The sequence below is a fragment of the Myxine glutinosa genome, chromosome 4 (assembly GCF_964187855.1).
Source record: "Myxine glutinosa chromosome 4, kmMyxGlut1.1, whole genome shotgun sequence".
NCBI lineage: Eukaryota > Metazoa > Chordata > Myxini > Myxiniformes > Myxinidae > Myxine > Myxine glutinosa.
Window position 1 is genome coordinate 49,433,812 of NC_136264.1, and position 27,509 is coordinate 49,461,320.

The 27,509-nt window shown below is 44.2% G+C and overlaps 1 protein-coding gene and 1 long non-coding RNA gene across 17 annotated transcripts in view; both read right to left on the bottom strand.

Annotated features, from left to right (window-relative positions):
- Positions 1-27,509, bottom strand: part of LOC144891704 (uncharacterized) — a 1,032,708-nt gene that overhangs the window by 345,864 nt on the left and 659,335 nt on the right. The gene's annotated exons all lie outside the window — the stretch shown is intronic.
- The window catches only part of SRRT (serrate, RNA effector molecule), an 87,472-nt gene that overhangs the window by 45,093 nt on the left and 14,870 nt on the right, over positions 1-27,509 (bottom strand). For all 16 annotated transcript variants that reach the window (XM_078775680.1, XM_068112269.2, XM_078775683.1 and 13 more), the window contains 8 exons: positions 23,702-23,871; positions 21,368-21,516; positions 21,171-21,218; positions 20,893-20,995; positions 20,265-20,416; positions 13,586-13,647; positions 2,427-2,505; positions 2,012-2,206 (listed from right to left, as the gene is read on the bottom strand). In XM_078775680.1, the coding sequence (XP_078631806.1) occupies positions 2,012-2,206; positions 2,427-2,505; positions 13,586-13,647; positions 20,265-20,416; positions 20,893-20,995; positions 21,171-21,218; positions 21,368-21,516; positions 23,702-23,871 (958 nt within the window). The remainder of the gene's footprint in view (positions 1-2,011; positions 2,207-2,426; positions 2,506-13,585; positions 13,648-20,264; positions 20,417-20,892; positions 20,996-21,170; positions 21,219-21,367; positions 21,517-23,701; positions 23,872-27,509) is intronic.

Below are 27,509 nucleotides of genomic sequence, written 5' to 3' on the forward strand. Positions count from 1 at the left end.
AGGCGAAGGCAAGATTCTCGCAGCATGAATAAGGCAAATTCTGGATTCTGGATCGGAGGGAATACCCCGCAATGTGGACAGGGCAGAACTGCTGCTGATGGCGTTCCCCACATCATACCTCGTTGAAAGAGGGTTCAGCGCCGTGATGGTGCTGCTGACCAAGTATCGAAACCGCCTTGACATTACCAAGAGGGGCGATCTGCGTCTCTACCTCACTGAGATGGAGCCAGACGTTCGTAATCTCGCAGCGAGTCACCAGGCCCACCCTTCACACTAACGGTATTTGGGCCTGTTATAACAGATTTCCAGTTTGCCTCACCTGGACCTGATCTGCTGAAACATTGTACGTCGTGCAAAATAAAATAAAAAGTAAAGTAAAATAAAGTAAAATATTATTCAGAAAATATTTGGCTTCTGTTATTTTTTGCTTTCTATCTACATAAATTCTGGGTGTCCGACCACGAACGATAGGACAAGGGGGGCATTGGGCCGGTCCAAGAGGGCAGAAGGGGGCTGTAGTCCAAAAAAGTTTGAGAACCAATGGACGAAAGTGATAGAGGTGTATGCTATCCCTCTCCCACTCCCTATTCCTCTGAGCATCGTTGGCTGCAAGTGCAGTAAATGCAACGTGAAGTCTGATGCACATGGGCGCAGCAGACTGGCCAGATTGTCCGTATGATGACAGTTGCCCTTGATGTCCAAAGTGGACACAGCTGTCTGCAGATGCTGCACAGTGATGGCTAAATTGGTGCCACAACTGACTTTAATGGGCACATTTATCCACAATGTAGCACTGCCCATATAATTACAAAATGATAAGCAAACTGACCTACAGGTGCAGTTTGATATCTGACGGACCTTCTCCTAGCCTAAACCTAAAGAGGCTTCCTTCCTCCCTCCTCCCCTCCCCAGAGGAAGTGGGGATCCGTTACCCTGGACAAGGGGCCCATACCAGGTACTGTCAGCCAGAGCCAGCTGAGCACAGGACTCGCATAGGGCAGGGACGTCACTGCCTGAGGTATCTTAAAAACAGCTACCCTGCTACCCCAGGTGGAGTAAAAGCTACCCCAGGTAAGCAGAAAGGTAAACAAGATAGGTATTCCGGGGAAGAAGTTTTATGCGGACAATCTGGCTGTTGTGGTGGAGAGTGGGCGAGAGATGCAGGAAGTACTGCGTGAAGGGAGGATTGCGTGAAGAGGGATATCAGTAAGGTATGGTGGTTGAGAGTAGAGAGAGTTGGCTGTGGACAGAGGGAAGTGGAGGAGTATTGTGGTCAAGGCAGGGCAGAAGCTTTTATTCATTCGGCCTCACCCCTTATAAAGGCAAGCGAGGAAGAACAAGTTTATCCACACAGCCTTGAATCACAACTTGGAGCATTGGCAACTCAATTGAGAGTTTGAGCATACTTTGGCATAGTAACTAAATCCGACTCTGACATTGTTCATTATTCAACATTGACGACGACGATGATGACAACGCATTCAGCTCGATTGCTAATGTGGTCGTGTCCAGTCACGTGACCCGATTAAGTCAAGTGCACAAAGTCTAGATACATGAGAATTCCATTCATGTGACAATACAACAACAACAGGCATTTTATGGCCATTTTCCCTGCTAGAGCGGGGGTTAGCCTTGTGGGCCCCATGACAATCTTTGATAACTTTAATCATGTGACAATACATAACTAAATAATTTATTTGAGAAAATTCACTTTCCTTAATTAATGAGGCCTTGATGAGGCATTCCTGCTACTTGGAGTTTGGGGCTGAAATATTTTTGTTGGGTCATTTTATCCTTAAACCTATTTTTAGAATTCTTCTCTAATAAAATTTGCCCCCAATGATTAAAAAAATTAACAGGTTTCCAATAGATGTAAAAGACATTTAGAACGCAGCACTTAGCGTTTAAGGGGACAGTACAGTGAATGATAAGCGAACATATGATTCAGGATCAATGTCCAACGGAGGTACCAGAAAGCAAAGCTGAGATTTAACGATTCTTGGAGTCCCACCTGCACAACGTCACCGTCCTTGCCAATCTGGGCGCCAGTCCACAGCTGGGCTTTCTGATCCAGCGCCTGGATGAGCTTCGCGCTAAGGCGGATGTCATTGCGCACGACCGGACGGTGCTGCGTCACAGTCGATGCGCTGCGCACACGCCGTGCCAGGTCACGGTTCACCACGGGGCTCAGTTCGCAGTCTCGAAGCTGTGTGTGAGTATGTAGCAATACATATACAATTAAATAAATATAATAACAATTTCATGTTCATTTCTTGTTAGTGTTTCTCCATTTGCCACGTATGTCTTACCCTATAAGCATCCTGTGGGACACAAAGTGAAAATCTTAATAGCCTTTGGTCAAAAATCCCGACAAAAATTAACACTCATTATGACAGAATAACAAGTCCAAGAGATGGGCATTTTACCCTGATATTCTGCAAGCTCCAGCAGATTTCCTTAATGTTGACGTTTCGCTCAAATGTAACCCAAGCTCTCCGGTAAAACCTAGGAAAGAATCACAAAGGAACACGGCCAACAACCACAGTCAGGTTAATAACACAATCACACCTCTTCAGTGGAATGGTGATAGTGAGCCCCTGTACCACACCCATGACCATAAACTAAAGCCAGAACATGCACGTTCATAAGCACTTGTGCGTGTTCCTCAAAAATCGAATAATTTATTGAACAGTAATGGCTATTCCTAAAGGATTATATATTAACATTTAAAGGATGGTGCAGGGTCAACTGATGTTGCAATTTAAGGATGTTGCAAAAATGCTCTATTCCTCATAGAGGTATCAACCCTTTTGGTCCGAACCTCTCTAAACAGCGGGTCCACAGCCTCTGTCATGGGTCCCCACCAATAGTTCCACATCCTCAGCTGTGTCCACTGTCCAGGCAGTTAGTCAGCCTGGCAACGCAACCTCACTAATCAAACTTTCCTGCTGTTTGAATCTCGTGTTAAGTTCTATGCTATCTGTAGTTAATCCCACTGTTCTGATCATTTCACCTGTAACTGCACCACAGAAGGGCTACCGAGGAATATTGCTGTCCAAGGAAGATATTGCTATAAAATGGAATGGAAAAACATCTTATTTATCAAAATATTTGGTGTGAAATTTATGATTATCGATACCAGTGTGTAATTATCAAAATAAAAATAGACTGCGAAGCAAATTTGGTTTTCCCGTTTGTTTTTTTTTTGTTTTTTTTTTACTCTAGTAGCATTTTCGGATAGATGTCATCATGAAGCCGATCATATATAAACCCATAAATAATTGCCAGTAAACCACTGGGAGATCTGGAGATGCAATAAAACCCTCTCATAGATGTTAGTTTATTACTGGTCAAGATTTGGACCCAATCAGACTCATACGTGTGCAGGAACAAATTTGCAATGAAAGGTGGAGGAGGGAGGGGGTGGGGGTGGGGGAGGTACTCAAACGCATGGGCACACATGCACACACAGACACACACACAAATAGAGGTGGATACTTTGAAACCCGGTCGATCTACGTTCCATCTCCTGAGGCCCACCCACGTGTGGGGATAGCAGGCAAAAATAACTTGCTTGCATACACACACATGCATATACGTGCACACACTCATATATATATATATACTCATATATATATATATATATATATATATATATATATATATATATATATATATATATATATATATATATATATATATATATATATATAGATATATATATATATATATAGATATATATATATATATATATATATATATATATATATATATATATATATATATATATATATATATATATATATATATATATATATATATATACATATATATACAGTATATACACAGTATATACAGTCATATATATACAGTCACGTGAAAAAGTAAGTACACCCCATGTAAAGTTTTGACTTTTTCAACATATAGCTATTTCATCTTCATTTCAACAATATTGATAGACAAAGGTGATATAATATAACAAATATCATGAAACATTTACATTTTGTAGTCCATTGTATAATTTAAATAAACATAAATGCAAATTTTGCATGTGGAAAAAGTAAGTACACCCCTACATTTATCACCACTTCAAATACCTAAAATTAGAATCAGGTGCACCAGCTCAGGTGCAAATGATTAGAACATCGTTAGAGAGGATCTTGGAGGAACCTGTCTTATTTAAACCTCAGACATTTAGTTTGGTTTGCTCTTTGTTGTTGAAGTGTGCGGCGTCACCATGCCTAGACCAAAAGAGCTCTCCGAGGCCTTCAGAAAGAAGGTTATAGATGCCTACGAGTCTGGGAAGGGATTTTAAAATCTCCAAACAATTTGAAATCAATCATTCGACTGTTCGGAAGATCATCTACAAGTGGAGAAGATTCCAAACAACTGCCAACTTGTTCAGGCCAGGCCGCCCCAACAAGTTCAGCCCGAGAGCAGACCGCAAGATGCTGAAAGAATCTCTAAGAACCCCAGAATGTCATCACGGGACCTAGAGGTAGCTCTTGCCACTGTTGATGTCAAAGTGCACGAGTCTACCATTAGAAAGAGGCTGCACGAATTTGATCTACATGGGAGGTGTGCCAGGAGGAAACCTTTGCTGTCCAGAAAGAACATCAGGGCAAGACTAAAGTTTGCCAATGAACACCTAGGCAAAGACCAGCACTTCTGGAACAATGTGCTCTGGACAGATGAGTCAAAGGTAGAGCTATTTGGCCACAGTATCAGAAGACATGTTTGGCGAAAACCAAAGACAGCATTTGACCACAAAAACCTGATACCAACTGTAAAGCATGGTGGTGGAAATATTATGGTTTGGGGCAGCTTTGCTGCATCAGGGCCTGGGCAGCTCACCATCATAGAATCCACTATGAATTCTTCATTGTACCAGAGGGTGCTTAAGGATAATGTGAGGCCATCTGTCGGAGAGTTGAAGCTCAACCGAGGGTGGACCTTGCAACATGACAATGACCCTAAACATACCAGTAAATCCACCAAGGAATGGCTGAAAAGAAAGGAATGGCTGAAAAGAAAGAAATGGAGGGTTCTGAAATGGCCAACTCAAAGCTCGGATCTAAATCCCATCGAGATGTTGTGGGGGGGATTTGAAACAAGCTGTGCATGCAAGAAACCCCTCAAACATCCCACAGCTGAAAGAATTCTGCATGGAGGAGTGGGCAAAAATTTATCCCAGTCGATGTCAGACTGGTAGAGAGTTATAAGAAACGCCTACTTGAGGTTGTTTCTGCCAAAGGGGGCAATACCACCTATTAGAGCCAAGGGTGTACTTACTTTTTCCACATGCGAAATTTGCATTTATGTTTATTTAAATTATAGCGACATTTAAAAACGACAACCGTTGACTACCTGATGTTGCGTAGGCGAGATAGGGGGCACCTCCGGGACACAAAGGTGATCCTGGGGGAGGAGGCTGTTTCACAGCACCACTTGGTTGTCTGCGACATAAGGGTGAAAGGTGCGAGGAGAGCTCTGCGGGTGAAGTACCAACCGAGAATGAAGGTGTGGAGGTTGAAAGAGGTGACAGTAAGGGAGGCATTAAAAGAGAGGCTGAGTATGGTAGAGGATGATGTGGTTGAGCTTGAAAGTGGTTGGATGTCAATGAAAGCTAGTCTGTTGGGAGCCGTTGGTGAGGTATGTGGATGGACAAAAGGACCACCGAGGCACTCGGAAACATGGTGGTGGGATGATGAAGTTGGAAAGAGGATTGACGAGAAGAGGAAGAAGTTCAAGGAGTGGCAGAAGGCGAAGGGTACGGGAGCAGAAACAGCAGAGCATGAAAGTTATAAGGCAGCCAGGACGGCTGCAAAGAAAGAGGTAGCAAAGGCGCAGGAGGCACGTAGGAAAATGTTCGGAGAACGCTTGGATTCGGAAGAGGGACAGAAAGCAGTATTCAGGATTGCAAAGCAGATAGTGAAAGAGAGGTGTGATGTGATGGGGGTGAGTTGCTTGAAGGATGAAGTGGGACAAATCGTTGTCGACCCAGATGGAATTAAAGGAAGATGGAAAAGATATATGGAAATGCTGTTGAATACAGAGAATGAATGGGATGGCAACATCGAGAGTAACCCAGTTTTAGGACCGGCAGAGAAGATAACTGAGAATGAAGTTGAGGAAGCGATAAAAGCAATGAAGAGTGGAAAAGCGGGTAGGGCCGACGGGAGTTGTGGGAGATATGTTGAAGGCAGCAGGAAGTTGGGGGTGTGAAGAGAATGACAGAGATCTGTAATCTGGTGGTGAAAGAAGGCCGCATTCCAGTGGATTGGGAAATGAGTACCCTCGTCCCTCTATACAAGGGGAAAGGTGACCCTCTGGAGTGTGGCTCGTACCGAGCGATAAAGTTATTGGAGCATGGAATGAAGGTATTGGAAAGGGTGTTGGAGAGGAGGATAAGGAAGAAAGTGAAGATCGACGAAATGCAGTTTGGATTTATGCCAGGAAGAGGAACGACAGATGCGCTTTTCATTGTGAGGCAGTTGCAGGAGAAGTACATGGAGAAGAGGAAGAAGTTGTTTTTTGGGTTTGTTGATCTAGAGAAAGCATTCGATAGGGTTCCACGCAAAGTATTGACATGGGCATTGAGGAAGATAGGAGTGGAGGAATGGTTGATCAGAGTATTGATGGCAATGTACAAAAGAGCGCGCACAGCTGTAAGGACGAAGGACGGGAACAGTGGTGAGTTTGAGGTGAAGGTGGGAGTGCATCAGGGGTCGGTACTAAGTCCACTACTATTTGTAGCTGTGATGGAGGTGCTGGCTCAGAACGTAAAGGAGGGTTTCCAGGGGGAGTTGTTGTATGCAGATGATCTGGTGTTGATTGAGGAAAGTATGGATGGACTGAAGGAAAAGATGAACAAGTGGAATGTATGGAGACAAAAGGTCTGAAGGTGAATATCGGAAAGACGAAGGTGATGGCAAGTGGTAAAGCATGTGGTGAGGTGGAAAGAACTGGGAAGTGGCCGTGTGCTGTGTGCAGGAAGGGTGTCGGAGTGAACTCCATTCAATGTACAATGTGCGCTGAGTGGGTTCATCAAAAAGTGGGTTCATTCATTCAAAAAAATGAACCTCCACACTGGTGGAGGTTCATTTCCTCCACCAGTGTGGCAGCTACATTCAAATGTAAGGTGTGCACAGAGGGAGCTGCAGATGGAGGAAATGTTGAGTTGGATCTTGGAGACGGCGTGAAGCTGGAAGGTGTGAAAACATTTTGCTACCTCGGAGACATGCTGAATGGAAAAGGTGGATCAGACTCGGCAACGGTTGCTCGAGTGAGATGTGCATGGAAGAAGTTTCGGGAACTGAGTGGCGTGCTGATGAGGAGGGGAGTGTCGCTGAAGCTGAAGGGAAAGGTGTATGCTGCATGTGTGAGAAGTGTTATGATTTATGGGAGCGAGACATGGGTAATGAACGTAGAGCAGCAACGAAGGCTGGGAAGGGTGGAAATGCGAATGGTTGAGAGAGAGTAAGACAAATGATGAATTGCGAAAGATGATGGGAATATTGCCTGTGATTGATGCTGTGAAGAGGAACAGGTTGAGATGGTTTGGTCATGTGTTGAGGAAGGATGAAAGTGACTGGTTGAGAAGAGTGATGGAAATTAATGTAGAAGGAAGTAGAGGACAGGGAAGACCGAGAAAGACTTGGCTAAAGATGGTGGAAGAAGAAATGCGGGCAAGGGGGTTAACAAGGAGAGATGCAGAAAATAGGGCAAAATGGAGAAGATTGTCATGGGGACCGCAAGGCTAACCCCCGCTCTAGCAGGGAAAATGGCCTTAAAATGCATGCTGTGTTGTTGTTGTTTATTTAAATTATACAATGGACTACAAAATGTAAATGTTTCATGATATTTGTTATATTATATCACCTTTATCTATCAATATTGTTGAAATGAAGATCAAATAGCTGTATGTTGAAAAAGTCAAAACTTTACATGGGGTGTACTTACTTTTTCACGTGACTGTATATGTATATACAGACTTGGCATTTAATATGGAATATTCTTTTTTCTTGACGGGTTTACTTTCTTAACTCAGTATATCAATCTGGTGAGTTTCTTTTACACTTTGGTGATTTATTTGTTAAAAGAATCATGTCACTGATTGTCTGTCGCAGCAAGAAGTCAACAACAGGATTATATCACAGGTGGCGTGGCAAAATGTACGGACAGGTGCATTTGATGATTGGCTTCACAGTCGGGTATACAAGGGTTGTTGCGTTCTGTATTAGTGGAAAACAACTGCTGCATGTCTCCAAAAGTTATTGCCGCTTCCTCTGGAGATGGTCCGTCAACTCGACAATGCTGTTTGTCATGGATTGGTGGCTTTACGAAATTACGGCATGAAACAGCGTGCTATTGCTCGGCAGTATGGCATCACTCAAGGTCAGGTGTCAAAGATCCTGAAATGAAATGCTCAGAGGGGTGTCCATACTCCAATACCGAGGCCAGGACGTCCCCGCAGAACCACAAGGAGGGATGATCGCCAACTGCACCGGTTAGTCCGCAATGGCCATACCAAGTCAGCTAATCGGCTTCGGGCTGAGTGGCAGCAACTGACAAATGTGCCTGTATCCAGAAGGCGAGTCAACCAACGACTGCTTCAAGTAGGTTATCGTGCCAGGCGTCCCCTAAAAAAGCCACGCCTGACCAGACAACACTGCCATCGCCGATTGCAGTGGGCCAGAGAGCACCGTCAATGGCAGCCAGGACACTGGAATCATGTGATCTTCAGTGACGAGCCTAGATTTCTGGTCTATCGTCAAGATGGCCGCGTCCGAGTGCGCAGACAAGTGCATGAAGCCTACAACAAAGATTGTATAGTGCCAAGAGTCCAAGCTGGAGGTGGTGGGGTGACCGTTTGGGCTGCTTTTCATGCAGGGGGCAAAACTGACCTGGTTGTTCTGAATGGAAACCTGAACCAGTTCAAGTACAGGGCCATTCTGGAAGAAACATTGCTTCCATTTGCTCATGCAGCCTTTCGAGGAAACTTTGTCTTCCAAGATGACAATGCATGGCCTCATCGTGCTCGCATGATCCAACACTTTCTTGCTGACCGTGGTGTAGAGCATATGGAGTGGCCTGCCATGTCCCCGGATATGAATCCGATAGAGAACTTGTGGGCAGAATTAACGCGTCAAATCAACAACTTGGACCAGCAGCCTCCCTCTGTGCGTGAATTGCAGCAGACTATTGTCACTGCATGGCAAGCGATTCCTGTCCAAACCTTGGCAAATCACGTGAACAGCATGCCTCGACGTGTACGTGCTCTCCTGAATGCTCGTGGGGGTTACACGAAGTACTGAACTGTAATTTTACTGTCCGTAATGCCAGTCGTAATTTAACTTTTGTTTTTGTTAAAAAAAAATTTGGCTAATGTGCAAAATAAAGAGATACTTCTGGAAAATGTACAGAGGGTTTAACACAGTACTGTCCATGAATTGAGTTCGATATCAGTTTACATCACTTTCAAGGATCAATTTATTTGTTTCGAAATGTCAAATGTGGTTTTTGTTTCTTTTAAAGGTCACATTAACAAAATCTAGAATAATTTCAACATAATTCCAATGAACTTTTGGTTCTAAGTGATCTTGAAAAGTAGGTTCACCCCCACAAAAAAATATTCCATATTAAATGCCAAGTCTGTGTGTGTGTGTGTGTGTGTGTGTGTGTGTGTGTGTGTATATATATATATATATATATATATATATATATATGTATGTATGTATGTATGTATGTATGTATGTATGTATGTATGTATGTATGTATGTATATATATATATATATATATATATGTATATATATATATATATATATATATATATATATATATATATATATATATATATATATATATATACAGTGGTACCTCGGCTTACGAGTTTAATCCGTTCCGTGACGGAGCTCGTAAGCCAAATCGCTCGTAAGTCAAAGCAAATTTTCCCATTCAAATGCATTGAAATGCTATTAATCCGTTCCAGCCTCAAAAAAAAAACACCAATTTTTTTTGTTAGGTGCTTTTAAATAACAAAAATGTACTTTATAAATAACAAATAATGTATAAACAAGCACGACCTCGTATATACTGTACATAATACAAGAGAATGTAAAGAAATAAACTGGTTTTATTAAGCAGAGGAGAAGAGCATGCCAGGTGAGGTGTGCGTGTTGTCGACTTGGCGAGGCAGTACGATCGTACTCCTTCTACGATATGTACGATTTTGAAGCAGAAGGAGTCCATAAAGGCTATAACGCCAGCCAAGGGCGTTACGATTATTTCAAAGCTCCGGACCTCTATCCATGAAGATATGGAGAAGTTGTTGTTTGTGTGGTTGAAGGAGAAGCAGCTCGCAGGAGATACCGTGACCGAGAGCATCATGTGTTTGAAAAGATTGAAACTCGGATATCGAGCACGGACCACGAGGTGTTTTTTCTTTTTTCTTAATCTCGGTTTCAGTGAACTTTTGCTCTGTGCTCACGTGTACTGTACCTGTACCTGTAATGGTACGTCAGAGGATGGCACCTGTTGTCATCATATTAAGTGCAAGATGTTCTGCATCGTAAGTTGGTACACCGTGGTCTTTCGGCGGTGTTTAAGCCGGCCGTCTTGGCTTCTGTCACCATTGGCATTGAGTCTTTCGATGTAGGTAGGTCGTTGTGTGCCGGTGCCTTGGCCGAATTCCTTCATTGCTGCATTGTTAGCTCACCTGGTTTTTTATACCACATCTTTGGTTATCGGACCAGCGAATGACGTCATCTCCTCCAAAGTATGGCTTATTCTCACTTGTCTTGGACGATCTTCTACTTCTAGCCTTCCACCGTGCATTTGGTGTCCACTGTACTTACTGTACAGTGCCTGGTAAAATTGATGTAATGGGTTTTTGACCGTCAACGCCATGAACCGTCATGAACCGTCATGAACCGTCAACCGCCATGAACCGCCATGAACCGTCAACGCCATGAACCGCTAACACTCAAAAGCCCATTTATCGCGCCTTATAAAGCAAAACGCAAACCGAAAGCCATGCCTCTCAAGCGAGGCGTGCTTCCGTGGTCACATGATCCACAGGTGTAGCTCATTATACCCGCACGCGCGACACGCTTTGGCGGTCACGTGACCAGCCACTCTGGAGGCGGGGATCCCCGCCGATGACGTCACCGGCTGGAGCAAGGAGATTCCTCGCTCATGTATTTCGACGATTGCGTGTTTTATATCCAAGCAGAGATGCTTTCACGGCAAGATAACCGCGTGACCGGAACCGGAAGCCACAACCGGAAAATTCAAAAAAATAAATTTTTTGAGCTCGTACATCGGATCTCGGCTCGTATCCCAAAGCAACAAACCGCCCGAGCGACGGCTCGTATCCCGAAAAACTCGTACGTTGGGGCACTCGTAAGCCGAGGTACCACTGTATATATATATATATATATATATATATATATATATATATATATATATAAATAATATATATTATATATATATATATATATATATATATACATACATACATATAATCGGGTGATTAAATAAGACGCGGACGTAGCTTCAGGATGGTCGATCTTTAATTCTCGACAAGCTTTCGACCAACAAAGGTCTTCTTCTTGGTCTACAGAAACAACAGGCATGTATATCAGACAAGTATGTATGGTGATATGTGTATAAGATGTGTGATATGTGTAGAAGATGCATACAAAAAGAAGAGCCACGCTTAAGCTCACTCACCGTCTCCAAGTTCAGCCGAAGTGAAGCGCAGCTTACAGTTACCGTTCACGTTAGTTTGTGCACGTGCATATACAAATATATTGTTACGGTTTTGGAATAAAGGATAATCCCCCTCGTAGGTAGATGCACCACAACATATAGCCTCGCGATAGTTCAGTTATTTCTTCGTAAATGTAAGCGTAGTCCTTTCCTGTGTTAGTTTTGCGTTGAGCAGGCCCGTGAGTAGGGCGGTCCTTTGGCGCTGGAATGCCACGTGCTTCGGCCTGAACAAGTCTGGCAAGGCCGAAGGGAGGGGCTGCAGGGGGAGTGGCCGGTAAGCAATGAGCCGCCAATCAGGGCTCGAGGGGAGTGGCTTTCCACGGCGACGAGAGGTGGGGCTTGGAACATTCGAGTAAGGCCGGAGCGGAGCCATAAAACCCTGCCCCGGGTACCCCCGCCTCAGTTGAGAGTCGCGCAGCCCATGAGTCAGAGTTGGAGTTGGGTCGAGGCATTGATTGAGTCAGTGTCATGTGCACAGGCAGTGGAGTTGAGTTGAGCTTGAGAATGCGAGTGGAACTGCAGAACGAGTGAATTGAACAATTCCTTATAATCATCGTTGTACATGAATTGCCCCATGCCCCGTGCCCTGCGCTCTGCTGCACTGTATTAATCGCGTTCGAGAAGACGACCCGTTCTGGGCCACAGACGCGCGATCTCCTCCCTGCCTGCATTTTCCTGGATAAGTGCCGTGACCGCCAGAGGGCCACGCCGGGCGAGCTGCCCCGACCGACAAAAATTCCGGACAAACCGGACAAAAATTCCCCATCACCTCCTGTATGAACTGCAAATCTACATGGGTCATATACCTAATCACTTGCCAAAAGTGCACCAAACAATATGTTGGAAAAACTGTGAATACACTCTACACACGATTTAATAACACCCGGTCAGAAATCAATAACTTCCACACCAGTCAGGGCAAATCTCTACCTTACACGATACACTTTAATCAACAGGATCACTCCATAAATGACATTCAGATCTCTGCCATTGAATCAATTACAAATCGATCACACACCACGATTCTGAAACGTGAGTCCTTTTGGATACATAAACTTCGGACAAAAATCCTTCATGGCATAAATTTTGATGATTAAAGAATGTTTCAACATCAACCCAATCAAATCATTAACCGTAACCCATTCATTCACTCATTCACTCATTCATTCATTCTACCTTTATATGTCATTTACAAATGTAGGCAGTGTATTCATACTTATATAAATCTAAATGGTATATGAATATATGCTTGTGTGTTTATGTATGTATGTACATATATATTTGTATATGCACGTGCACAAACTAACGTGAACGGTAACTGTGAGCTGCGCTTCACTTCCGCTGAACTTGGGGACGGTGAGTGAGCTTTAGCGTGGCTCTTCTTTTTCTATGCATCTTCTACACATATCACACATCTTATACACATATTACGATACATACTTGTCTGATATACATGCCTGTTGTTTCTGTGGACTAAGAAGAAGACCTTTGTTGGTCGAAAGCTTGTCGAGAATTAAAGATTGACCGTCCTGAAGCTACGTCCGCGTCTTATTTAATCTCCCGATTATTTATTTAATACAAATGAGACGCCCTGCTCGTACTGTGGGGTTTCTACTATTTATCACCGTTATATATATGTATATATATATAAACACAAACACAAAAGTAGATACTTTGAAACCTGGTTGGGCTCCGTTCCACATTCTGAAACCCACATAGAGGTAACCAATGACAAACACGCAAACAAACAACCACAAACAAACAAACAAACAAACACACAAACACACACACACTAGATGCTTCGTTGAATACCTGCCATCAGGTTGCGGTTCCGACAGAGCGACGCGAATAAAGCCAGGGTACTGCCGACAGAGCTGTGAACAAAAGATGCATCCGTTACAAGGCAAGAACAAAAACATAGGGGCAATACCCCTGGCCCTCACCTGGTAGAATAAACAGTATACTGCACTGACTAAAGGCATTTTAAACCAATTTCAATGGTTGATAGAAGACAGGGCAGCATGTAGAAGCATACTAACATAATCATAAGACTTTAAACAAACAAACAAAAAATCTATTTTGGGGGGCAACCGCCTCCTCCCCCCTACCCCAACCCCATATACCTCCTCAGACCACAATTTTTTCAAACGCCTCAAACAAACTGATACATCACGGGTGATGAAGGTTGTGGTGAAGTTTCATCGGAAACGTGTGTGTAGTTTCAGAGGAGAAAGCAAATACCTATTTTGGGGGTCAAACCTGGACCCACTTTGACACCCCCCCCCCCCCCCCCCCCGTAGACCCCCTTTAGATTTCGATTGTCTTGTTGCTATGAACAAACTTCAGTACATCATGGGTGATGAAGGTTGTGGTCAAGTTTCATCGAAATAGTGTGTGTAGTTTCAGAGGAAACGCAAATTCCTATTTTGGGGGGTCAAATCTGGATCCCAATTTGACCCCAGTAAACCCCCTTAGGCCCCGATTTTTTTTAATGGCGTGAACAAACTTTAGTCACAACACAACAAATATCATTTGTGCCAAGTTTGGTCACAATACCTTCAGCGGTTTCGGAGAAGAAGTTGCAAATGTTTACGGACGGACTGACGACGCGCCATCGCATAAGCTCCTCTGAACTTCGTTCCAGGTGAGCCAACAAGTCCACAAGTTCATGCAATCATTGAGCACTTCTGCCACGACTGAGTTAATTAAATTTGTTACATTTGAAAAAGATATATTTTGTGTACCACCGTTCATTTCAAAAGGAGGTGCACCTGTTTTGTGATACAAATGTTTAATCGTACTTTTTCAATGATCCAAAATATTACATGAAAAGCCACAAACGCCTTGTCTTTTCTCGACACAACCCAGTAACTCGCAGAGCTGTGAAATTGTTTTCATGTCCCAAAGTTGCTCAAAATAAAAAGTCAGTAAACTTATTGAGGTGTATTTAGCATTTGTAAGAACTTGCGCATTTTCATTGGCGTGTAAGGTTGCTGGAAAGGATGTAATGCAGGAAAGCATGATGGTAACCATATTGTTAGGTCGATTGGGTAGGGCATATATAGATCCAGGTAGATCTGCATAGGTAGGTGCTCGACTGTCGTGATAGGGAATCCTCACCTGTAATAAGTTTGTTTAGGCGGTTTGTTGGATTAAGTGTATATCTGTGATCATACAAGGATGAGCATGTGTCAAATAGTTGTAGGGATTAGGCTAATTTCCACGTGTGTGAAACCTGTGATCTACCCGGTGTCCCGTATGGCAACGCACCCATATACATTAGCTCGACCCATTAGCGCACACATTAATTAATTCCCCTCACAATGACTGACCGGGTAGAACAAACAGCAAGCGACCATGCACTTGGGCTGACAACACCGGCAGGGCAGCAAACAGCGTGCAAGGCAGGCTGAGGCCACGCCCACTTCACGCGTGATTGGTCAAAAGGGTTTTGATGGGAAGATCGCACTATGGGGTAAGAAGCTGGCCACCGATTGGTGGAAGGAAGGTGGAAGTAAGCGGCAGATTGATTGGCGAGCGACCGATGGCATGAGACAGAAGTCACGCGGCAATTGGTGGAGAGAGCTGATGTCAGCCGACGAGCAATAAAACAACTGGCTCGCCGACATTTTCTTTCTTCTCGCTTTGGCTTATTTCTTGCCTGGACCTCTCTTCTGCCCTTGCCTTTCTCTCCGTTTGGACCTTTTCCTTTGCGAACCACGAATTGCCTGCGTTACGACGGACGTTGGGGAAACGTTGGAGCGCCGTCGATTCTCCCCCCCTGGCGTTCACGTGCTTGATCCAGGTTTGTTAGACCAGTGTTGGGGGCTGGGATAAAAATTGATAGAGTAGCAGGACACAGCCTTCAACTGGCTACGGAGGCGACTGCGCCAATATTTGGGACGCGGGGTTGTGGAGATGTAGTTGGGTGGTCTGGGGGTCAGCGTGGTGCTATGGGTGTTCGAGGTGTGTCAACGATGTCTTCTGGAGCAGTCTCCTGGTGGAGCATGGCTGTCGACTGGACCTTGGCGTGGTCAAGTGTGAGTGGGCACTGGGGGCTGCAGTTGTGTGGACTGGGGGATGAGGGTGGCGTAGGTGACGTGAGGTGGATGCCACACACTGCGACCATCTCCCCGAAGGCCGAGGTTGTGAGTGTGGTAGTGTTGGCAGCAGGTGCTCAACACATTGGCCAGCTGGCGCTAATGCGGCCGTGTTACTCGCAGGGGGGGCCGAAGGATGGATAGTGGGTCGCACCCTTATGGACACTCATGGGCCATGTTGGCGTTTCGACTACTCAGGTTGTCCCGATGACCCTTGCATGGTAGAGATGCGGAGCTGTCGTAGCCACATGTAGTTGTTCAGAACAGTTCACCGGAGGATGCAGATCCACAAACCTGCCAGTACAGTGGGGATAAAAGAGCAATTTGGTGAAATTTGATTGGTCCAGTGAGAAATTTGGGGATTTTGAGGGTGGATGGCACTTTGGACCTGACCAACTGGAAAATACCTGCACATCAAGGTAGAGGTAAGGCCTTGATGTTTACTGTCCCAGGCTTCAGTACTTGCTTGTAGAAATTGGGGACATGTAATTTGGAGTCGGGGGCGGGTGAGAGTGATGACATGGCCGGTGAGGGGGATTGGGATGTGTGCCATAGTGTCTTGTGGGTGGTGTTTGTTAATGTGTAAAGGTGATGTTTTTGTGTGGTCGAGAGGATGGAGATGGAAATTGAGTTATGAGTGAATGAGTGGTTTAAAATGTGATTTAAGCGAATATGGGATTTCACATAATGGCAGGCCATGGCAACACCTCTTTTGTACCATCTTCTCTTGAACTATGTGTGTTGAGAATTGAATGGCAGCAGGGGAGGAAATGTGTTTTGCGGATTTTGTGGGTGGGGAAGGTGTGCGTGTCCGCAGGTACGGATCAAGCGCTCTGAGGAGCGATGACTGCGACTCCGCTCTGTGGCAATTACCCCTGACAGCCAGTGGTGACTGGAAATTGGAGCCCGTCGGTGGTGGGGTCTGTTTGGGCGCCTTGGGGTGGAAGACTCCCGGCGACCCGTGTAGCTGCGAGGAAGCAGGAGGCAATGGAGCCTGGAGTGTGGAGACCCCCACCGGCGGGGTAACGGCGGAAAGGGCTGTTTGACTGTCACGGGGCCAAGAGGTAAAGGGGAGGGAGAGGGGGGGGGGGGAGCAATTAATTTGCAAGTCAAGCGACTTGGTTTTGGACTGCGGGCACCACAGCCTGAAGCGCCCCCACCGTCTTGATTGTGCGGGAAACCTCCCCGCTGCCTAGTTGAGAGGAACGCACACACGAATGACATATATGCCATGGTCTTGTAGGGGGGTGGGGGGGGGGGGGGGGTGAAATAAGTACATGTGTAATGATTTTAGTGTTGTGAGGATTCTTGGAATGTGTATGCGTGGTTATGGGTTTGTGTTGAATGAATGGGGGCGAAATCCACCAAGCCATGTCACTCACCTGTAACACCAGGACAGGGCCCAGCGGAAATTTAGGGGTGCATTGGGACGGCCCTGCAGGTAACGTTGAGTCTTGTGGCATCCACCGGGGGACGCGGTCTGCAGGAAGGGGTTTGTACAAATGTTTATTAGAGTTTTTGAATTTTGCAAGTTTAAGGTTAAGTTTGTGGTGAAGTTAGGTTTTTGAGTGTTGTTTGTTTCCTCCCTCAGCAGGAACGACCAGTTCTAATGGATTGTAAATATTTGAAATGCATGATTGGTTAAGGGGGTTAGTATGTTAAAGAGCATAGGTAGGTAGCTTCGGCTCACTTCCCACAGCCCTCCTGATTTATTTCATAGGCTAATTAAGTGTGAGACAGTAAGTGTTAAGACTGGAATGGTAGCGCCTACAGTGAACCTAGCAGGGGCTACGGTTCCAGGGGGGTGTGTTATGTCGGTTGGGTATGGCATATAGAGATCCAGGTAGATCTGCATAGGTAGGTGCTCGACTGTCGTGATAGGGAATCCTCACCTGTAATAAGTTTCTTCAGGAGGTTTGTTGGATTAAGTGCATATCTGTGATCATACAAGGATCATACAAGGTGTGTCAAATAGTTGTTGGGATTAGGCTAATTCCCGCGTGTGTGAAACCTGTGATCTACCCGATGATCGTGTGTCAAATAGTTGTTGGGATTAGGCTAATTCCCGCGTGTGTGAAACCTGTGATCTACCCGGTGTCCCGTATGGCAACGCACCCATAGACATTAGCTCGGCCCATAAGCGCACACATTAATTAATTCCCCTCTCACAATGACTGACCGGGAAGAACAAACAGCCAGCGACCACGCACTTGGGCTGACAACCCCGGCAGGGCAGCAAACAGCGTGCAAGGCAGGCTGAGGCCACGCCCACTTCACGCGTGATTGGTCAAAAGGGTTTTGATGGCAAGATCGCACCATGGGGTAAGAAGCTGGCCACTGATTGGTGGAAGGAAGGTGGAAGGAAGCGGCAGACTGATTGGCGAGCAACCGATGGCATGAGACAGAAGTGACGCGGCCATTGGTGGAGAGAGCTGATGTCAGCCGACGAGCAATAAAACAACTTGCTCGCCGACATTTTCTTTCTTCTCGCTTTGGCTTCCTTCCTGCCTGGACCTCCCTTCTGCCCTTGCCTTTCTCTCCGTTTGGACCTTTTCCTTTGCGAACCGCGAATTGCCTGCGTTACGACGGACGTTGGGGAAACGTTGGAGCGCCGTCGATTCTCCTCCCTGGCGTTCACGTGCGAGCGAGGCTTGCTGTTGAGCGGGCGAGACCGGCGCTAGCGAGGCGCTCGGTGAGGCCTGACGTAGTGCGAACAGGGGCGGAACGAGGCCTACTTCGCGGCAACATCGGAGCCGTGGTCGGACGACGAGCTCGGAAGCCGACGATTCCTGACGGACGCTACACCACCAGGCAGATAAGCTCGCATCACACAAACACATCGTTTTCTTTCAATTATCCTCCCCATTTGTCGTGTAGTTGAAGTCCGTGTGGGAGCGCTCCACCATAGGGGTTTAGTTATTACCGGCGCGTTTCATTGTTCTCGGTTTCCATAATAAATATTTATTTTTCTACATTTTACATCCGTCTCGGGTTGAGTTAATTTCCACAAGGAGAAGACATCATCGGGGCCGTGAAGGTAAGCGGCATTCGCCCCCAAACCCCCCTGCTCACGTATGATCCGCCATTAATTGGAAACGCCTCATTAAGCTTGATTAGCCATCCGTGGCGTACTCTCGGTGTCAACTGAGAGCCAGCCACAGGACTATTTTTCAGCCTATAAGTCGATGTGGAGTACAAGTCGAATTGGCTAATTCCCCCATTTTTCTTTCCTTCATTCATAGGTAAGTCAATTTGGAGTATAAGAAGAAGCAAAATCAATTACGGTAGTCAGTCAGAACAATAGAGGTGTTAATTCCTCGCTGGCACTCACAACGCAGATGCGGTAAGTCCCAGGCCATGAATATGAATGACCTGTTTTGTGCATATTATTCGAATTACTTTGTGGGACGACCTTTCGGATAAATTAGGAATGTAAATAGTTTTTCAACATGTTTGTTATCATATAGAGGTGGAGTATTTAAAGCAAACTACATTTCTGGCTGACAGTATTTCCTGTGCGCAACTACATTTATTGCATAACTTTACAGGAGGCCTTTTGAGATGCCGTAGGAAGGGTGAATACATATGATTCGGACTGGAAGGGATGGATCAAACGGAATTGGTGAGTGCATGCTCGTTATTGATTGGATAATTTTGCATGTGTCAGTGAGCGGAGCAACTTTTAATTACTCACCCAATTGGCAAACGTTCCAGGCAATGATTTCTGTCATGTGTTTTAAATGAACAATTATACAATTTATTTCAGAAAATATCAAACTTCGCAATTTTTTTTTTCATCTCTGCAATTCAATGTCCTAACCCATAGGTAAGTCGATTCGAAGTACAAATCAAGACCAAAACTTCTGGGGAAAAAGTATGTACTTGTACACCAAAAAATATGGTAATTAATTACATAAAGACACAAACGTGTACTTTTATACCAGCAATCAATGAGTTTCTCAAAATCAATGAGGGTGAGCATTCGTGCAATGGACAAATATATATAAATAAAAAGAGTTTTGTACAATATCCATGGTAGCCGACACAGGAAATATTTGAGTTCCACAACAATTGAGTTTTACATCAATCTGTTTAGGGATACGAGTCCGCTCTGGTGGATTTCCCCAAAACGATCAGATTTCATTCCTAGTTTGGCACCACAGAGGGATGCTTTTATGCAAGGATGGGATAAAAACAATTTTATCTTTGTGATAAGACAGGATGGGCCAGAGAGAATCCCAAGAAATTTCCACATTTATGCTCCATATGAGGTGTTGATTAAAAAAAATTCCTGAGATGTAACAATTAAATTGCAACAACTTCCCCATGGAAAACGTATTGTATTGTCAAGTGAACAGGCAGACTAAAGCACGCTGGCTGTATATACGTACTGCAATGATCTCAGACTTGGCGATGTTTGGAGCGATGTTCCGCATGAAGAGGGAGCAGGTGCGGTGGAGAGCACGTGGCCTGGCCAGCACCTCATCCTCCTTCTCCTTCTCCCCCCCATATACACCGTTGCCTTCACTCGATGCATTGTCCACTGACATATGGTAACACAAGCATTATACAGTTTTGATTATAATGGAATGCATGTACATTTAAAGTGCATCGGATGAGGTTCTAAACTGACCGACCTGGTCCATGTTCCTCAAACTTTACAGACCCAGAGAAGCAACTCCTTCAAAAAGGTCTCTCCACTGTTGCGAATTTTTACAATCTAAGAATGGACTATGCTTTAGCTCTGGGGTGAAGCATAATAGTATGGAACATGTATTTATAGGGTGGAATTTCTGACCCAACACCAATGCTCCTCTTCCATCCCCCACCCAGCCAGTACAAGTAATAATCACAGCATTGCAGGAATAATGTTAAAAGTTTATGAAACGCCAAACAGATTTTAATGAAAGGTGCAAAGAAATTTAGATTGTTCCTGAATGTCAATCAGATCATAACTCTCTGTAGCCTTCAATTGTGGAAATCTAAACAGCAACACAAGCAAAGCAAACTCAACCACACCTGCAATTTTGTTTTGACTTTGCTTGGCATCATCCGCCTCTGGTTCCGAATCAGACTTTTCCTTATCCTGGCTTTGGCTCCGATTACGCTTCTTGGTTTTATGCTGTGGAGGCAAAGGAAGCAAACTCGATACCATGGACAGGAAAATGATTCCAACTCCAACTCAAAACGACCAAAATAAATAGGGGATGGAGTGGGAGTGACACCAAAGGGAAGAGGAACAACACAATTAAAAAAAGATAAAAATAGCAGCTTTCAGAACTGATATGCCACATTACCTGTTCTTCTCCTTTCTCAGCCTTCACTCCAGAGTCAGCTTTTTGGGCCTATTAAAAGTTGAAAAACAAAGAGGGGAACTTTAGGCAAAATGGCGGGCACTCTCTCAAACAAACCTAAACGCATCAAAGCAACGCTCTTCTTAATCAGGAAGAATGTCAATACAGAGGACGAATGGGAATCAAACAAAAGGACCAACTTTGCTGGAAGGACTCGCATCCATTGCAGTTTCTGAGTTTTTCCGCACATCAGAGCCTTTAGCCCCATCCAAAATATCCCGGCTCTCCTCTTCTGGTAAGTCTAGGCTCTGCAGGTCAACCTCCAAGCCGCCCTCCATCTTTATGACGGCTATTGGAAAATGTAGACGCCGTTGTGGCCAAAGGAAGAAAGACAAGGATCATGAAAGAGTTCAGACAAGAGATGCCTTTGCACAGCATAAGCAAAGGACGCTTTGAAATTCATTTCAATCATACAAGTGTAAGCAAACATTAAACGGCATCTTTCCCAAACCTTACAGAAAACAAAGATGGTTTGTGTTGACCTGTTTGCTGTTTCCATCTGAGCACTTGATTCATGCTGGGCTCCCAGTTCAAAATTCAATATACTGTTGTTACCAGAGGCAAACTCCATTTGATTATCTTATATGTGCTCGGCCAATGTGATTCTTGATGCATCAGTAATCTAAGTTTTGTTTCAATTACCTCCACCACTGGAGGTGGACGAAGATTATATTTTCACCCCTCCTTGTCTATTTGTCCATGAACAGGTTACCTCAAGGTTATGGACAGTCTCATGCACATTTACCGGTGTCTATTACAGCATACATACATGACATACATACATACATGCATACATACGTACGTACGTATGTACAAACATACATACATACTGTTACGGATTCAGCACTTCCGTGGTTGTGGTTTTCATCCACTTGACACATTTCTGGTTCGATGTATTATGGTTATGGTTGTTTAAGGGAAATGGTTATTGTGGTTAAAAGGTTAAAAACGTTCATGGTGAAAAAGAGACAGGAAGCCAGACCGGGAACCGGAAGAGGAGAAAAAAGGAGAAGAAGAGGAAGGTGGCGAGTGAAGTCGAACAAGACGCGTGGCTTCCAGCTCCGTAGCGAGCGTTATCGAACGAAAGTCGCGAGTGAACTTTGAGTTTCCTTGAAAGGAATTTCCTGCGATAGGTGTTATCGCTGGAGTATTGAGAAACCTGCGTAGTCAGGTATAGGCGTGGAGGTTCGGAAGAATCCTCGCCAGGTCGCTTCGACTCAAGTAAGAGCCGTCGGCCATTTTGAACCTCACGCTTCGTTCACCGAAAAAGGTTTTGCTCCGCGTCAGCTTTTCTCACCCTCCGGTCGTCTGCCGGGGATGTGTGTGCGCAAAAGCGGCGTTTGAAGATTACGTTGCGGTTCGCTGATTGAACTGTGAACGTGCACGTCTGGATCGCGCCTTTGGGATTTCCCTTTTCGCCGCCAGTGTGTTTTCGGTTTGGACCACGTGACTGTCCACGCTTTGCCTACGCCTCATTGCCTCATCACTACTCGCAGGAGGGGATCACCTTTGAGTTATAGGGACATTGAGGAGTGTTCTTTTTCATTCACTGGGAGCGCAGTGAGTTATCTTACTTTAGCTGATGGTACCATCTTAAGATGTATTGAGTGCACTTTTGATTGCTATTGGTTGTACCGTTATTCTTGTGTGTGATTTTCAATACAACATTTGTTCGTTTATAATCATTGGTGTGGTTTCACTATTGATTACTGACACAGAATAACATATTTTTCTGCCGTGGCTCCTCTCGGGGTTCGGAGGTATACCGAGACCAGGAGGTCGGGGAGGAACACGTAACAATACATACATACATACATAATACGTACATACATACGTACATACATGCACTGGACGAACAGACAAATGCTGTTCCAGACGGCATTGCCCTACAGGCTACTCCATAAAAATTATCTCGCTCCTCTCTGCACATGTGCGATCGGGACGAATTCAGAGACAAAGTACGGTAAAACGGAAGTTTTGTTTTCCGATTAGTGTTCAATATAAAATATACAAATAAGTTGTTCCTCAATCAAAAACTGATGTTTGCAGACAGACAGATGGACGTACCTGAACCAGTTGCTTTTCCCTGCTGTTCGCTTTGCTTAAGCGGGGTAATAAAAGAGGCAGTAATCTATATATAATGGAGGGAAAGTATGTTGTATGTATGTTTAATCTAGTCCTCCAAGAGGATTTGACCCGGAAGCTGAAACTTCAGAGAGGTTTGACATCGGAAGTTATGAATGTATGAATGAAACAGCTGATTTACTGCAATAGTCACTGCATGCACTGGTGACTTAACATTTAACAAGAAACATAGAAGCCTAATGTACAAATAGACCAGGACCAGGTTTAAAAACAAACATTCGCAAGACAACGAGTCATACTATATATGTGCTGCGTGCATATTATAACGGTGCACGTATGACAGGTGGGGAAATATGACATTCTCAATTAAATAAGAGAAAGAACATTACCGGCATCCAGGAAGCGGACTATGCTATCTGCCTTGTCTGGGTCCAGCCGCACATTATCAAGCCAACCATGCTGCAGCAGGAACAAAAATGCTTTGAGGCGATTCTGGAGGACAGCAGCAGCTTCCTTCTTGCGCTTGCCGGCCTCTTCTGGGTGGTATTTTAGCCGGAACCTTGAATCCACGCAACAGGAAAGTAACGCACAAAAGCTTTCACAGCCATCCAACAAGGCATTCAATTTTTGGCAATTTGCTCTTTCTGACTCATCTGCACATGAGCATTGCTCGCAAGATACGCAATTATGCCCCATTCTTGCATCATGGTACTCCAAAGTACCACATGTTAACTCCCCTCCCTTCATAAAGCCGTGTTAGCACATATGGGATCAGACTAGGCCAATTGAATTGCAGTTTTACGATGATTCTGAATAAGGTTGAAAATAATACTCAAAATCACAACTACTATCATGAAAGTTCAAACTGTGAGCATTAATGAATCATGGGTTGATCATCAGCAGTTTGCATCAAGTGTTTAGCAAGGAAAGTATTTCACAGGCACCACACTGTATCAAAAAAATAAAAAGAAGTACATAATTTAGGGGAGGTTTTACCTTGTTTAGCTCAACCAACACTTTGCAACATTCGAGAATTTAGTGATTACATGTCGACTTCAGCAAGTCGTGAGACTACAGGGCTTTTTGAACCTTCCAAAGGGATTTTCTCCAAGGCTGTTGGAGGTCAGCCTTGAGCGAAGTTCCTGTTCAGCGCAGTGCGCGGAGCGAGGGTGCTCATACTTTAACGCCTAGCTCCTTGTACACTGGTACCACGCTAGACACTGCATTGTGCGCAGTGTGCCTGACTACGGGTAACTACATTTCCAGGCTGGACATCCACAATACACAGGCTTCGGCTCTTCGTGCCAGCCTCGGTCTTCGGGAAGAAGAGAGCTGCGTTAGCAAGCATGCTTGACAGTGAATAAAATGCACGGCAATGGATAAAGCTACATGAAACATTACCCAAAGTGAGTGCCGCCGTATGGAGAGTTGAGGAGACACAAGGGATCCTTGCTGCACACGGATTGACAGCAAACTCGTACCTTCATGTCAGATACAAATCTTACAAAGATGTCCCCTCGAGTAAAACACTCTGTGCCCGCTTTAGTAAACTCTTGCGTTCCGACAATCAGGCCAATTTACATAAACGTCATAAAGGGTCCCATGTGTGCAGTCAAACTCCCTTATAACAAATCTGTTTACAGTAACATATCATGTGTAATGAATGATTGGCGATGTCCCAGCAAAACGTCTGTTCATTTCCCTGTTAAATGAAAAACTTGCATTTCAACATACATTTGATGTGCTCCAAGGCTGCGGGCCAATAGAAAGATGCGCAGTGAATGTCCACAAAGTCATATATAGATCGGCACATTACGGCACGGGTTTGTCCAATGTTAAACATGCACAGTATAGTTATAGTCAATTAAACTATCAAAACAAATTTATTGAAACAGAACCTCATTAGCTTTAATGTGTCATGATGATCCCAAACAGGACATCCCTGGAGAAAAGATCTGCCATTTCCTGGATCTGCCGACATGCAAGCTCAGCAAATTCAAGACCCATTAGATTACCCGGTTTGTGTAAACCCTCTTGTGTCGACTTGCAGATTACATAGTAGTTTACTTGTTTGGACAATGACCTAAAAAAAAATATATATATATATCAGGCTGTACTACACACAAGGTTATTTGGTTTGTTTTGTATTGTGAGGACCAGGCACATGGCCTGTAGAAGCACACACCCAGTGGCTTTGCAAATTGATTTGGATTTTCATACGCATCAATTTCAACAATTTCCATCAATCAAATTTTGACTGTGAAAACTTTGTGTGACGATATGATTTGATAAAATGAGGTTAGACTGTTTATCGGCCACGGATATTAATGCCAGAGCTTTTATGTACAGTCACGTGAAAAAGTAAGTATACCCATGTAAAGTTTTGACTTTTTCCAACATATTTCAACATACAGCTATTTGATCTTCATTTCAACAATATTGATAGATAAAGGTGATATAATATAACAAATATTATGAAACATTTACATTTTGTAGTCCATTGTATAATTTATATAAACATAAATGCAAATATCGCATGTGGAAAAAGTAAGTACACCCTTGGCTCCAACAGGTGGTATTGCCCCCTTTGGCAGAAACAACCTCAAGTAGGCGTTTCTTACAACTGTCTACCAGTCTCTGACATCGACTGGGAGAAATTTTTGCCCACTCCTCCATGCAGAATTCTTTCAGCTGTGCGATGTTTGAGGGGTTTCTTGCATGCACAGCTCGTTTCAAATCCCCCCACAACATCTCAATGGGATTTATATCCGGGCTTTGACTTGGCCATTCCAGAACCCTCCATTTCTTTCTTTTCAGCCATTCCTTGGTGGATTTACTGGTATGTTTAGGGTCATTGTCATGTTGCAAGGTCTACCTTCGGTTGAGCTTCAACTTTCCGACAGACGGCCTCACATTATCCTCCAGCACCCTCTGGTACAATGAAGAATTCATAGTGGATTCCATGATGGTGAGCTGCCCAGGCCCTGATGCAGCAAAGCTGCCCAAAACCATAATATTTCCACCACCATGCTTTACAGTTGGTATCAGGTTCTTGTGGTCAAATGCTGTCTTTGGTTTTCGCCAAACATGTCTTCTGGTACTGTGGCCAAATAGCTCTACCTTTGACTCATCTGCCCAGAGCACATTGTTGCAGAAGTGCTGGTCTTTGCCAAGGTGTTCATTGTCAAACTTTAGTCTTGCCCTGATGTTCTTTCTGGACAGCAAAGGTTTCCTCCTGGCACACCTCCCATGTAGATCAAATTTGTGCAGCCTCTTTCTAATGGTAGACTCATGCACTTTGACATCAACAGTGGCAAGAGCTACCTGTACGTCCTGTGATGACATTCTGGCGTTCTTAGAGACTTCTTTCAGCATCTTGCGGTCTGCTCTCGGGCTGACCTTGCTGGGGCGGCCTGGACTGAACAAGTTGGCAGTTGCTTGGAATCTTCTCCACTTGTAGATGATCTTCCGGACAGTCGAATGATTGATTTCAAATTGTTTGGAGATCTTTTTAAATCCCTTCCCAGACTCGTAGGCATCTATAACCTTCTTTCTGAAGGCCTCAGAGACCTCTTTTGATCTAGGCATGGTGACACCACACACTTCAACAACAAAGAGCAAACCAAACTAAATGTCTGAGGTTTAAATAAGACAGGTTCCTCCGTGATCCTCTCTAACAATGTTCTAATCATTTGCACCTGAGCTGGTGCACCTCATTCTAATTTTAGGTATTTGAAGTAGTGATAAATGTAGGGGTGTACTTACTTTTTTCACATGCGAAATTTGCATTTATGTTTATTTAAATTATACAATGGACTACAAAATGTAAATGTTTCATGATATTTGTTGTATTATATCACCTTTATCTATCAATATTGTTGAAATGAAGATCAAATAGCTGTATGTTGAAATATGTTGAAAAGGTCAAAACTTTACATGGGGTGTACTTACTTTTTCACGTGACTGTAGATGTATTATGTACATGTACACCCAAGCCGATGGCCACAGATACTTTTAATCCATCCAAAGTTGATTGGTTTATAGGTTCTCGGGGACTTATTGAAAAGGCAAAGTCCAAACTAACCAGGTAACCAACACCTCAATCAGGGTGGATGGTGGAGTTGAGAGTTGTGTAGTTCAGCAAATATAGACAGATGCGAGAATTAAAAGCAAGGAAATAATACCTTTTCGCTTTAC